At 47.6% G+C, this 12,437-nt stretch overlaps 1 protein-coding gene across 1 annotated transcript in view; it reads left to right on the forward strand.

The window, feature by feature from the left end:
- Positions 1-12,437, forward strand: part of LOC140895791 (aldehyde oxidase 2) — a 99,598-nt gene that overhangs the window by 5,421 nt on the left and 81,740 nt on the right. Inside the window, exons 3-7 of the mRNA XM_073306345.2 lie at positions 1,134-1,230; positions 2,229-2,337; positions 3,590-3,716; positions 5,060-5,121; positions 6,820-6,906. Of these exons, the coding sequence (XP_073162446.1) occupies positions 1,134-1,230; positions 2,229-2,337; positions 3,590-3,716; positions 5,060-5,121; positions 6,820-6,906 (482 nt within the window). The remainder of the gene's footprint in view (positions 1-1,133; positions 1,231-2,228; positions 2,338-3,589; positions 3,717-5,059; positions 5,122-6,819; positions 6,907-12,437) is intronic.

Genomic DNA, 12,437 nt, shown 5'->3' on the forward strand with positions numbered 1-12,437 from the left:
AGTGAGGGAAAGAGCTGCAGGAGTCTGGGAGCCAGTTGGCTGGACAGGGAACACTGAGATCAAATGGGAATCAGGGTGCAAGGAAAGATGTGGGACTGGCTGGACAAAGAGACTGGGATAAGGAGCCAGTGACAAGGGAGACTGAGATTGGACATGGAGCCCAGGGAGGGAGATTAGGACTGGGAGCCACTGGGGACAAGGATCACGGTTGGGGTCAGGGAGAGACTGGAGGCCAGGATTGGGGAGAGAGAGGGACTGGATGAGGAGCCTGGAGTGGGAAGCCTGGGACTAGCTGGGCAAAGAGACTGGGATGGGAAGCCTGAGGAGTGAAGACTGGGACTGGCTAAGTGAGGAAAACAGGCCTGGGACAGGGAGCCAAGGGCTGAAAGAGGGACGGGTCAGAGGGGATGTGGTGGACAATGCTGTAACTGAAGGCAACTTTAATTCTGGAATTTCCTAACTTCTGAGCGCTTGTCTTTGTAATCCTAACATCGTTCTTTTATAACAGGTGTGTGTGTGTGTGTAACAATTACCAAAGGTGCTCAGGGAGGTGGTAGAAACACCACTTGGGGGAGAGTAATCTAAACTAAACTGAATGCAGCCATAGACAATATGCCCTAGAGAACAGCTTTATACTGGGTGAGTGAACAAGTTTCCCATTTCTACATTCTCTTCTAACGTTCAGCCATCTCTTGAATCCAAACCATGAAGTTTTGGCTAACTTTAACATTCTTCTGGCGCCCTTTTGCCCATCATAGCAACAGCAAAGCCAACACAGTAAAAGCTATTGTGTGTTGTGGCATTGCTTTCAGGCAGTGGAGAATCCAGGGTGTTACAAGGGAATTATGGACTGGTAATTCAGATGTGATAAACTGTAGGTGGCTGTGACCAGCCTGGTTGCTGCGATATTCTGCTTGTTGGAATTTACAGGTCGAGTTCCAGCTGCCATTCACCTAATATCTAATCTCTGGAGCTGGCTGGTCACTGAATGAAACAGATGGAATTTTCCTCCACCTTTGCATGCTCCAGTAAAATGAGGGGAACTTTGCGGGGCTGGCCGGGGGGGAGAGAAAAACACCACAGCAACAACATTGAGAACCAGCAACTTTCTTCCTTAACTGCTGCATTTGCAGTTCGTCTCTCAGGAACGAAATATGGCTGTGGAATAGGTGGCTGTGGAGCCTGCACCGTGATGATCTCTACATATGAACCAACTTCCAAGAAGATAATGTATCCTTAAGATAAGATTTGGGGTGGAATTTTCTCAAATGCCTCAGTGAGTGAATTTCTGTATGTTTTGCACCCACTGAGGCACTTTTGAAATCACACCCTTGGAAGCTATAACTTACTGTTCATAGAAAACCATTGTTAATTGGGAAGACAGTTGTTTGAATGTTTTGTTTTTTCTTTTAATTTAGGTTTATATTCTTGGGTCCTGGCAGATACTTGAAATCTTTTTACTTTACCTTTTAACATGTTTTATGTGCATGGAAAACTGAGTCACACAAAAGGGACGATTACAAGTGTGACTTTAAATGTGACTTTAAATCCCACTCAAGAAACTTGAAATCTTCCTGCTCAAGAAACATTTATTTATTCGGAGACTGGAAACCAAATATTTCCTTGACTGGGGGATCTTTATTTTATGCAATTACAGCAGCCCTTGTAGCAGCTTCTGGAAAGTTGGGACTCTTGCTTGGATTGGACTAGGATTTGTTTCCCTAGAGAAATCCTTAGTCAATTTTCACATAGTTCTTATTCAATACTCACTGATTTCAGTGATGTACAAAGTAACTAACACAATAAGTTAGCCCTGGATGGTGTAGGCCATAGCAGGCTTCACAGTGGGTTGTGCTTTTTGCCTCTCCCCGTCTTTGGGAGCTCTGCTCCTTTAGTAAAGTTGCACCCCCCAGTATCAGGTCTGAGTCTGGCCCTTGGGTTTTTGTACTATATGTTGTATTACAAGTTAATTAATAAAAACTCCTTAAAAGTGAGACTTCTGTTTCCTGTGTGTGTTCAGAATACACACAATATTGAGGCGAGAGTGCTGAGTTATGTACAACTGCTTCTCAGAAACATAACTTTCCCCAGCCATCACCATGCTGTTTAACTCCCGCCGTTCTCCACTAGACTGAGTGTAATCTCCACCTGTGCTTCCTTCCTCATGGCCCTGCACCACAGAGTACTATGCTATTTCAAATGCCACAATTCTCCTTTACGTTCCCAAGGCATTATCCTGCCAACTCCTGTCTCTTACCCATATGCTCGCTGCACGGCTCTGCTGTCACCACTGTGGAAGGTGTTGGAAGCAAAAAAACGAGGGTTCATCCAATTCAGGTGAGAACCTGCTGTAATTGGTAGGGCAAGATTTGGGGATCTTTCCTTTCCTATACTCTGGCCATATCTGCCATGAGGTTTTGGCCTTGTGATCAAGTTTGGTGGTTCTTTGCACTAGACAATCGCTCTAAGGAAACAGGCTCCGTATCCCGGCTCTTCCTAATCACAGCTTGGAGATGAACTCCCAGCTGAATCGCCAAACCAAACTCTGACCTGTGGGAGGTTTTCCCACCCCTAGTTTCTTCTCTAGCACTAAAGATACCCCAAAAGATGAGAATCAGTTCTGAAAAGGCCCCCTCAGGAGAAAGGATAAACCTGGAACTGTAAAATGATACACCAAAGCGAGTAAGGGATGTCCACCGTGAGCAGGTCCTGTTGATTATTATAACAAAAACAGCACTATGTAAAGAGCCAGATTGTCACTGGCCCTTGTGTGGGCATACAGGAGAGAGCATTGGGTAAATAAGGAGCTCCCGCTATTTGCAGGGCTCAGGTACAATTGCAGTCTCCAAAGCACACGGACTGCTCCCAGCTAGTGCCATGTGGAAAACTAACCCACCAGAAGGGGCTCAGGAAAGGCAGAGAGCATCACCCTGCTCCTTTCTGTGCACCAGGTGGCACACTGGGCCAGCTGCATGCTCCTAAGGGATGGATCCCTATAAGACCTAGGAAGATAAGGATTAGATTAGACAGTGGATCATACATACTCTCTGTATTTTGGGGCGCTCTCTTGGATTAGTGCAGCTCCCCCTCCCCTAACTCAGGCCTCTACTTTAAAGGCACAATCTGACCCTAGTAAGTTTTAAAACCTTTTTAAAATGATTTTTCTCTTTCACGCGTAATCTTGTTTCCTTAGTGCCTAAATTATGGGAATGTTCCCTAGGTGCTCCTCTCTCCTCCCAAAGCCCTAATTTGTTAGCTATTCTGTGCTCTGTCCTTCATGCCTGTAGAAATTTACAGAAGGCTGATCACTGTGCTGACAGGTCTTGTCCCCATTCTGCTCCCACTTACACCTGGGAACCCCATTGATATTGCTGGGGTTGCCCATGGGTAACGGAGAGTCTATAGTGATCCTTTTTTTTTCAATCAGATAACTGCACTCAGTCTCTTACATTTTAGTGATAATGCTGTAACATTCCAAATGCTGCAGCTCCTAACTTTAACACTGTAAGCAAGATGCATCTGTAGATAGCTGTAAGGCAAATCAGTGAAGCTATATTTTGAAAGCCGGGCCTGTTCTGTTCTGTTCCAGGAAAGGCTGGCCAAGTGCCATGGCTCTCAGTGTGGCTTCTGCACCCCTGGAATGGTGATGTCCATGTATGCTTTGCTGAGAAACCACCCTGACCCCTCAATGGAGCAGATAACTGCAGCTCTGGATGGTAGGTTTACTTTTACAAGTAGTAAACTTTAGGAGGTAAAATAAGAAGCCAAGTATGGGTGTTTTTTACATGCCACATAAGATGCAAGATGTGATTTGACTGAAAGACCAGAGGAAAATATTTCAGAATCACATAAAGTCTGTGGGATTCCTAAATACTATATTTGATTATATCTCACTAAATCAATTCCCTGTCATGGCAGGGGGCTCAGGCATGGTGCACCTTGCTCCCTCCTGTTCTCTGCCTGTGGGACACAACGTTTAGTCACCTGAGAGCTGTAATACTTTTCTAATCCAGTTTAATGGGCTCCGCACAGAGATAACAGGGTAGGGGTGGTGGCCTGTGATATGCAGGAAATCAGACTAGATGATCAGGTTATCCCTTCTGGCCTTAAACTCAATGACTCTAGGTGGGATTTTCAAAAGCACTTATTGATTTCATTGGGAGCAGAGTTAGGTCAATGCTGAGCACTTTGGAAAACCCCACCCATTGGACCAATTTTGCTCTTGCACCAGTTCTACACCAGTATAACAGCGCTGAGTGACTCCTGAACAACTTGGGTGGCATGGAGAATCAGGTCCTTCACTTGGGCTGCCTGCCAGCAAAATGAAATCCTGAGTTCTCCCGGGTACAGATTTCTATAGGCACTTCTCACTCAGGAAAACAGCTCACACTGACATGGCTGGGTTTAGCCTATTAAAATACTGAGTTTATTTCCTCATTGAGAAAACCTTTGCACCATATGTTACACTCATAATTCAAACACCCTTTTTAGTCCCAAACCTCTACCAACTTCCCACTCCCCAGAAACATATACCCAAGCCGAGTTGTGACCCTGTAAAGAAAGAAGAGTCCAGAGGCTTCATGAAGTGCCCATGCAACTTCTCTATTGCTATTGATTTCACATAGAGGGCGCTCGGATAGTACAGTGATGGATGTCAGGATAAAACCCTGAGATAGAGAGTTTGTTTGGATTTCATTGAAGGAAATCCAGATCCATTAATAATAGCATAGTATATCTTCTTGGATGATTTACATAATTTCTATAGTGATATAAATTACATTAATTAAATCATTATTATTAGAGATGGGCCTGATCTGCAATTCTTGGATTTGGCTCCCAATCAGAGCATTCCCCCTGTTCAAGAGGCTTTGACTCTTCTGTGGTTCTGGTTCAGCCCATTGGAGAACCAAGAGCCAAGTCTGGTTTTGGATCCAAATTTCCCCAAGTGTAGGTGTGTTCAGATGTGAGGGTTTGCTTCAGGACCATTTCTAATTGTACTGATATTAATAATTATTCTTCCATTGTTCCTTATGATTAATGATATTATTGTTTATTTCAGGTAATTTGTGCCGTTGCACTGGATACAGACCAATAATAGACACCTACAAGTCTTTTGCAGGGGTAGGTAGAAAGACAAACAGATCAACATTTTCAAAAGTATCCACTAATTTTGAGTGTTCAGTTTCTGGAAGCCCAACTAAGGCCAGCTTTTCAGAATTGCTCTGCTCCCATTTAAGCACAAAGAGAACTGGCCAGATTTGCAGAAAAACTAAGTCCACATTTGGCGCTCAGCTCTTTTGGAAATCTGCCCATAAAAGTCACAAAGCAACTGGGTGCTGACCACTTTGGAAAACCTGGCCCTTATTTAAGTGCCTAAATGGAAGCTGATCTTATTTGAAAATCTGGATCCAATTGGGTGTGCCGAGCCATTGAAAATCTGGCTTTCTGCTCTTTTGAAAATGTGGCCCCTTCGGAGTCTCTTTTTAAGCAGTGTTGAGCACTTGTAGCTCCCACTGACTTGAGTTTTAGATGCTCAGGACCTCAGAAAATCAGGCCTCGAGGCATCCAAAATACATGGCCTGAAGATGTAGGTGGTCGTGATGGTTATGATCTGCCTTGACAGTCTCTGCTACCCTTATTCTTGTCATAAATAAGGCTTTAATCATGCCAAGTCTTAAGTGTGTGTTTCACTTTAAGTTAAGTGTGTACTCAAGTCTTTGGAGAATCATGGCGCAAATTGTTTACATGTTGCCTTGCCAACAAACTAGTGTCTCTCAGCCCCAGTCTTGCGTGACCACAGATAATCTTGTCTCTCTCACCAACAGAAGTTGGTCCAATAAAAGATACTACCTCTCCCAGCTTGTCTTTCAGAAATACTGACTGTGTTGAAACTATGATTATTATTCAGTGCAAGTGTAGACCATTAGGATATAGCCAGTCTGTGTGTGCTGTATGTGTTATATCATAACTACTGAAAAATATCATTATCCAGACTTGCTGTTGAGTGAGTGTCTTACATTTATTCTCAACTGATTGAAACGTGCCATGTTTCTCATCTGTTAAGAGAAGCCAGAGATCACCAGGCTATCAATGATGACATAGAGTATTATATCTGAGTTACAAGGAGAATAACAACAAAGGGGAAATCAAATGAACATATTTTGGTTTTCTCCCCTGCCACAGGTGACTTTGCACATCTGTATAGTTACAGATCCTCCATATAGTCACAGTTCCACTGACCATATCTCCACCCTATCTTGGGCCCATCCCTCCTTGAAAACTCAGCTGTACATTGGTATACACAGTGGTAAGGAAAACACTGCGTAGCCTGTTCCTGGCTGGGAGATCATACCCAAGTCGCAGAGCTGTGTCCCTTCCACTACCTTCAAAGCTGTCCATGAGTCCAATCGGAGCTATAAACACAAAAAGGATAAACTAGGAATCTGTCCAACTTTCTCATAGCAGAACAATTTCAGCCACTTCCACACAGTCCTTCTCCAATGCACTCAATAATCCTTTGCACCAGCTTCTGATCTGCTTCAGGAGTCTGATTCCCTCACTGAGGTCAGCTGGAGTTTTTCCAATGACTTCAAGGGGAGCTGGACTTGGCCCACCTCCTGCAGTGCTTTAAAGGGGACACAGCAAGAATAGTCACCCTGGATCATGGGTAGCTCCTGAACTAGTTTCAAGTGACTGGACAAATCTGCTTTAATGTAGGTAGAAATATATATATATATATGCAAATGTGTATTTTAAAAGAAATCACATTTCAATGCAGTCGTATCTAGAGTATTACAGAACGGCGTATTATTTCTTTAGGAAACGGCATGTTGTCAACTGAGAGGAACAGGGCAATGTTGCCTGGACAAAGAAGATGTGTGCTCATCTTCTGACAAGGGAAATCAGGTGCGTTATGGTCTTTTTAAAATTACTTTCTGTTTCATAGTAAAGTTTGTAGTGAATGAACATCTTTGAGCTGTTGTAGCTGGTGCCACATTTTCATCCGGTGGTATCTATAATGTATTGATGGGTAAAGAGTTCTATTAACTCTGTCTGCCTGTCTTAGGTATTTCTAAGGCATCTATGACCATGATATCTAAGCTCCAAATGTGGTGCATCCCTACATTGCAATTGGGAACCATGATTACAATTACAGCATGTGTAGACATGGCCACGATAATTTTGATCTAAGATTAAAGCTAGCTCCAGGATGTGTACATTGGCTACAATCATACTACCTCATTGCTGCATAGCTATACCCATAATTATATTCAAACCAGAGAATTTGAAAGGGCTTCTCTCCACCTCCCCATGATTTCAGGGTGTTTTGTTTTATGTGGAAGGAAATCGCTGTTTGGGGAAGTCTGCATCAAAGAGGTGAGTTTTAGCTTCTGATCTGAGCACGCATAAGGTAGGGCTGCATTGACCTCCCTTCGGTAAGGAGATACAGAGCCGAGGACAGGGGTGCTGGAACAGTTTCTAGCTCATTGGCACTGCTTAATAAATAATGAGAGATGTTATTTAAAGATTGTTTTATTCTTGCTTTGACTAGAAAAGGCATTGTATAAAACCAAAACCCTGGCTCAGTCTTTTAGTGTTTATTCTGGCAAAACTGCCATTGACATCAGTGGGAGATTTCTCTGAGTAAGAATTGCAGGATTTGGCTATCTGTTATCTATGTTACATCTCAGAGTGTAGATGACTGTACAGTATGTAGTTTCACATTTAATTTGCACTTGTGGCAACTAGAGTCACTGAAGAAATATAAAGATTCTCCAAATCAAACTCTACAAAAATAAAATACTTCTCTAAACTAAACATTCTTCTTCGAATGCTTGCTCATGTCCATTGCATAGTAGGTGTGTGTGCTCTCCACATGCACCGGTGCCAGATGTTTTTCCCTTAGCAGTATCCGTAGGGGACTGGGTCTGGCGCCCTCTGGAGTGGTGCCTGCATGGCGTGGTATAAGGGGCGCCATTGGCTCCCCCCACCTCAGTTCCTTCTTGCCACCAGTGACAGTGCTGGAACATCCATTGCTTTGGCTAGCGCTGATTGTTCTCTGTTCTTGCAAACTTTGCAGAACCTATAGTTTAGTTGTATATAGTTTAATAGTTAAATTAGTCACCTTTAATAGTAGTTCTTAAAGCTTCGTTAGTCCCCAGCTGGACTTAGCTGGGGGTCGGGGCATGCCCTGGTCCCCAGGCTTCAAGCCCTGCAATTGCTGCAAGCGGCCCATGCCCACCAGCGATCCCCATAGTAGCTGTCTTAGGTGCTTGGGCGAGGGGCATATAAGCAACAAGTGTCGTATTTGCAAGTCCTTAAAACCCAGGACTAAAAACGAGTGTGACAACCATCTTAGAGCGCTCCTGATGGAGTCAGCACTCTCCAGCACCAGAGCAAAGGTCCGACTTGGCACCAAGTAGCACAGCGTCAGTGTGGAGCGCCCCACCGGCGCTGTCAATGAGCCAGCACTGTTCCCCCTCCACAGCTCTGGCCAAGAAGCCGAAGAAGACTGTGAGGGGACAATATCCTACTTTCCACAAGGGAAAGGAGAGGGCTAGGGGCAAGCCAAGACCCGCAATGGGCAGTTCAATGCTCCATCCAGAAAGTCAGGCCCCAGCTCAAGGTGAGCGGTGCAGCCCATCCTATATCTTGCCTGCATCCCCGGATAGCGACACAGGCTTCTGTCAACTTCAAGTGCTGTTGATGCCCGAAGCCCTGCAGGCAGTTCAGGAAATCCTGATGCTCCCAGTGCCACCCACACCAATTCTGGCAGTACCCAGGTCTTGGAGTAAACCCACCTTGGGATCTCCCTATATGTCCCCGCCTCAGCGGCACCATTCCCTATCGCGAGGGACGTCCCGCCACCACTTGCCCGCCCAAAGCCATCATGCTTCAGAGCCAGAGAAGCAGGCTCAGCAGAGCCCCTTTTGGTCCCTGGACCTTGGGCACCAACAGCGGGATTCAAAGCATACCTCGCCAGTAGCTGGGCATAGACCCACCAGGACATGCGCCTCCCAGCAGGAACACCAAGACTGACCCCTTGCATCACCAAGAGCTCGGTGCAGATCCCAGGACCGATCAGGGGACCGAAGCCACCGGTCATCAGCCTGCCGCTGTCGATCTCCAAGATGGGGATCACCGTATTTGGGAAGATCCTCCCGGCAACCAGCTCGTGATAACTCCTGGTCCCGCTCGATGTCCCGGTACCAGTCCGGTAGTGTAAGGCGTGGATCGCCAGTTTTCCGACGCTGATCCGCCAAACACCATTGCTCCCCATGGCCCTGACCAAGACTTTCATCTCTCTCGGACAGGTCTACCTCCTGGTGCAGCAACCGGCACCAGTCAGATAACAGTCGCCACTCCGCCTGATCCTGGTCACCAGGTAGCAACCACTCCAACTACAGCTCCAGCATGGAGCAGGATTCCCTGACTGCGGGACAGCCTCCGATGCCTGCGGTGCCGCCTACATCATTGGCACCAAAACCTGTCTCGTGGCCCCAAGCGCAGTGGCTGGTGTGTACCCATGGAACCCTTGGGGGTTCACCCAACCTTCCCAAGCTGCCCACTCAGTGTTGGGAGCCTCGGACAGGCCAGTGGTCTCGACATCCCAACCCTCTCCAGTGCTCGACACTTCGGCAGGAAAGACCCCACAGGTCCAGGAGGACCCAGGAGATCAGCCTGCTGAACCACCAATGGTCGTAGAGGTTCCAGCGGTACCAGCATCATCCTCATCGTCGCCCAATGAGGTTATCATGGAGCTCACTCACCCAGTTCCTCAGGATGACGCTAAGGCGCACCAGGAACTATTGAAGAGGGTCACATCTAATCTGGGACTTCAGTCTGAGGAATTAGAGGAGCCTTTGGACTCCTTGTTTGATGTCCTCTGCTCCTTGGCCCCTGCCAGGGTGGCTTTACCCCTTCATGAAGGAGTATCGAAAATTACCACTGCCCTGTGGCAGACTCCCTCCTCCTTGGCCCCCAACTCCAAAAGGGCCGAGCGCAAGTACTTTGTGCCAACCAAGGGGCATCAATACTTATATTCCCACTTGGCCCCCAATTCCCTGGTGGTCGAGGCAGTTAACCACAGGGAGAGGCAAGGACAACCAGGGGCTACCCCTAAAATTAAAGACTCAAGGAGGCTGGATCTTTTTGGACACAAAGTTTATTTGTCTTCCAGTCTGCAACTGAGTGTGGCCAATCACCATGCCCTCCTGCTACCATTTCAACACGTGGCAGGCCATGGCCAAGTTCGAGGCTTCACTTTCTGCAAGTTCGAGGCTTCACTTTCTGAAGGGTCTAGGAAGGAATTCTGGGTGATCCTCGAGGAGGGCACGGCTGTGGCCAGAGTGGCCCTCCAGGCAGCTTCAGACGTGGTGGACTCTGCTGCCCGCACCATGGCTTCCATCATCTCCATGCAGCGGGCTTCCTGGCTGCTCCTCTCTGGCTTGGCCACCGAGGCTCAGCAGTTGATACGGGACCTTCCCTTCAACAGCCAGGCGCTATTTGCAGAGTAGACAGACAGCAAGCTGCATGGGTTAAAGGACTCCCGTGCCACCCTGAAAACTCTGGGGCTTTACGTCCCAGGCTTGGCATGTAAGCAGTTCAAACCACAACAGCCTCAGGGACAAGGGAGCCAGCCTCAGCAGGACCCACCTCACAAGAAGGCCAAGCTACAAGTGCTGTCCGAGCCACCCTCCGCACGCTCTGCTGAGTCAGGCTCCACCCGAAACAAGCAGGGCACCAAGTGATCATTCTGAGGGTGCACCCAAGGGCAACCAACAAGACTATACACGGGCTCCATCTTCCCCGTTTTCTTCCAGCCGCCTTTCCTTTTTCCTCCCTGCATGGACCGCTATAATCTTGGACTGCTGGGTCCTGAACACGGTGGCACAGGGTTATACCCTCCAGTTTCTTTCTACTCCCCCCACCCTCAAACCCTCTTCCCCATCCCTCTTCAGGGACCCTTTTCAAGAGAGTCTCCTCACACAGGAGGTTCAAGGGTTACTGTAGCTGGGTGCGGTGGAGGAGGTTCCTCCCAAGTATAGGAACAAAGGTTTTTATTCTCAATACTTTTTAATCCCAAAGGCCAAGGGCAGTCTACGGCCCATTCTGGACCTGCAAGACCTCAACAAGTACCTAAAGAAGCTGAAGTTCCCCATGGTCTCCCTGGCCTCTATTATCCCCTCTCTGGATCCGGGAGACTGGTACACCGCCCTCAACTTGAAGGACACATACTTCCACATAGCGATCTTTCTGGACACAGACGCTTCCTCCAATTTACAGTGGGACCCAAACACTACCAGTTTGCAGTCCTCCCATTTGGCCTGGTGACAGCACCGACGGTGTTTACCAAGCGCATGTCAGTGGTGACTGCTTATCTCAGGCGTCCGGGAATCCAAATCTATATGTATCTCGACGACTGGCTGGTCAAAGGCAACTCCAGGTCTCAAGTCCAAGAGGATGTTGTGGTGCTGCAAGCCACGTGCCACTCCCTGGGCCTTCTAGTAAACTACAAAAAGTCTACGTGAGTTTCGGTGCAAAGGATAGAGTTAATCGGAGCAGTGCTCCACTCGACCTGCACCAGAGCATTGCTGCCACTAGAAAGATTCCAGACTTTGGACCTCATCGTGGTATCCATCGAGTTGGTATCGGACACCTCAGATCTGAGCTGGGGTGCACACCTTGGCGATCTCCAGACGCAGGGTATCTGGTCCCTGGAGGAGATGATGTTACACATAAACGTCAAAGAGCTCAGAGCGGTTCTCTTGGCATGCAGAGTCTTTTTACCTCACCTGTTGGCCAGGGTGGTGAGAGTCCTGATGGACAACACGGCCTCGATGTGCTACATCAACAGGCAAGGGGGAGCATGCTCATCAACTCTGCCAAGAGGCACTCTGTCTTTGGGACTTCTGCATCAGCCACGAAATCCATCTGGAAGCTTGTCACCTCTCTGGCATCAAGAACACACTAGTGGATCACCTCAGCAGGGACTTCTCTCACCACTCGTGGTTGCTCCACTCAGAGATATCCTGCATGATCTTCCAGAGGTGGGGAACTCCCCAAGTGGACCTGTTTGCCACCAGGCAAAACAGGAAATGCCATCAGTTTTGTTCTCGGCAAGGTCTTGGCAAGGACTCCCTCTCTGATACCTTCCTCCTGTCGTGGCAGGGAGTGTTCCCTCTGATTCCTCTCATCAGCAGGGTCCTTGGGGGGAGGGATAGCTCAGTGGTTTGAGCATTGGCCTGCTAAACCCAGGGTTGTGAGATCAATCCTTGAGGGGGCCATTTCGGGATCTGGGCCAAAAATTGGGGCTTGGTCCTGCTTTGAGCAGGGGGTTGGACTAGATGACCGCCTGTTCCTGGTGTGGCCTCGTCAGCACTGGTTCGGCACACTGATGAACCTGGCAGAGGCCCCTCCCCTCCCCGGACTTGCTA

Source organism: Lepidochelys kempii, chromosome 11 (assembly GCF_965140285.1).
Source record: "Lepidochelys kempii isolate rLepKem1 chromosome 11, rLepKem1.hap1, whole genome shotgun sequence".
NCBI lineage: Eukaryota > Metazoa > Chordata > Testudines > Cheloniidae > Lepidochelys > Lepidochelys kempii.